Raw genomic sequence first — 1,759 nt, 5'->3', positions numbered from 1 at the left:
AATCAATGGAACATGAGTGATCATGAGTGACTTTCAACAATAAATGTGTACTGTAGTCTTCTTCATGGAAAAATAAGACATACCCTGAAAATAAGACCTAGTGTGTTTTTGGGAGCCAAAAAAAATATAAGACAGTGTCTTATTTTCTGGGAAACACGGTACAAGCAGTCAGGAGGAACCACTACATGATTGTGAGGGGAGGGGGGGCATTCAGCGCATTCAGTTCCATTTACCACAGAGGCTACCAGGAAGATAATTATATTTATATAGATATGTTAGATAGATATTCTAAATTTCAATATTGCCTCTGCTTTACTGGCTAATTATAGAATTCCAGATAAATTCACACTGCACTTCTAATGACTTCGCTACCATACAGAGATATACCAAAATTATTCAAGCACTGGCGTAGTAATGACGCCATGACATACATGCACACACACATAAATATATATATATATATATATATATATATATATATATACACACACACATATATGGTCATGTCAGTGAATTGGTCGCAGAAACGATTTGATACTATGGTTGTGGTGACATGAGGAGTCACACGTAGGCCCCCTTTTTTTGTAATTTGTACTTACTCTGAGGTCAGCGACCTGCCAATGTCATTCAGGCATATGTGTGGACACCTAAATGCATCATTTTACAGGGTGAGGGACCTTCTGTTAGTGACGCCATCCGGAAGCGACTGTATCTGTCATGCTGCTCTTGCCGGGGACGTACGGACAATGATGGCGTGCAGTGTGTACAGTGCGGAGCATATCGTATGACCTCGGTTTTGTGTGTTCCCCCTGTGCTCCGCCATGTTCATGCAGAGACTCCCCTTCCTGGCCCGGAACTGCCTGCAACCGGCAGCCCGGAGCCCTCACCTACGAGAGGTTGTGTGCAGCTCGGTGTCAGGGTGTTCCAGGATATGGTCAGCCTGCAGGACTAATAGTAACGGGAACAACAAACCTCTGGACACGTCTCTGTTCATTCCTGTGAATATCCGACCGACAGATATCCCAGAGTCAGACATTGGGGCAGAGCTGACCCAGCCTCTCAATAAATGTGAGTGTGACTGGGGGGCAACTATTTCACATTCTCCATAGGGGCCCCCACTGTACTATAGTCTGCTGAGGGCCCCCTCACTGTACTATAGTCTGCCGATGGACCTCCACTGTACTATATTCTGCCCGGGGCCCCGCACTGTACTATATTGTCAGTGCTCAACCCAGGAATTATTTGAGCTAGGTGGGAAGAAATTGTAGGCGGGTGGCATCCCCTGTATTGTGACCCAACTCTTCAGTAGCAATTTAAAAACAGCCCGGGTGGTTACTGAAAAGTGCCGGGTGGTGCACCCAGCTAAAAGGGGCTGGGGAGAACACTGATTGTGCTGAGGTTAGGGGGTATTGTTATCCTCAGATATTGGGGTGATGGGGGGTTCTGAGAAGCCCTCGCAGTACTAAATTATGCAAAAGCAATGATCATCCTAGGCTCTGATATTGTGGACAGCAGAGGGGTCACCAGTATAATATGTTGTGCTAAGTCAGGAGTAATGGTCACCTCATTGTATTGTTTGAGTTGGTGAGGGGTTCAGAGGTTAGTAGCAATGATTATCCCAAAATCAAATATTGGAGGTGCCCCCTGTGCTACATTGTGCATAGGTCAGGAGCAATGATTATCCCAGGCTAATATATTGGGGTGATGATGGATCCCCATTTTTCTGAGGTCAGAAGTAATGGTTATCCTATTATTATTA

General features: G+C 45.2%; 1 protein-coding gene across 1 annotated transcript in view; it reads left to right on the top strand.

The window, feature by feature from the left end:
- Positions 1–556: 556 nt before the first annotated feature.
- The window catches only part of SUPV3L1 (Suv3 like RNA helicase), a gene marked incomplete in the record, with an annotated part of 9,902 nt that continues 8,699 nt past the window's right edge, over positions 557–1,759 (top strand). Inside the window, 1 exon segment of the mRNA XM_072424907.1 lies at positions 557–1,068. Within this exon segment, the coding sequence (XP_072281008.1) occupies positions 822–1,068 (247 nt within the window).

Source organism: Pyxicephalus adspersus, chromosome 10 (genome assembly GCF_032062135.1).
Source record: "Pyxicephalus adspersus chromosome 10, UCB_Pads_2.0, whole genome shotgun sequence".
Lineage (NCBI taxonomy): Eukaryota > Metazoa > Chordata > Amphibia > Anura > Pyxicephalidae > Pyxicephalus > Pyxicephalus adspersus.
The sequence above is the reverse complement of the archived record's forward strand: the minus strand, read 5'-3'. Positions and strand labels throughout refer to the sequence as shown.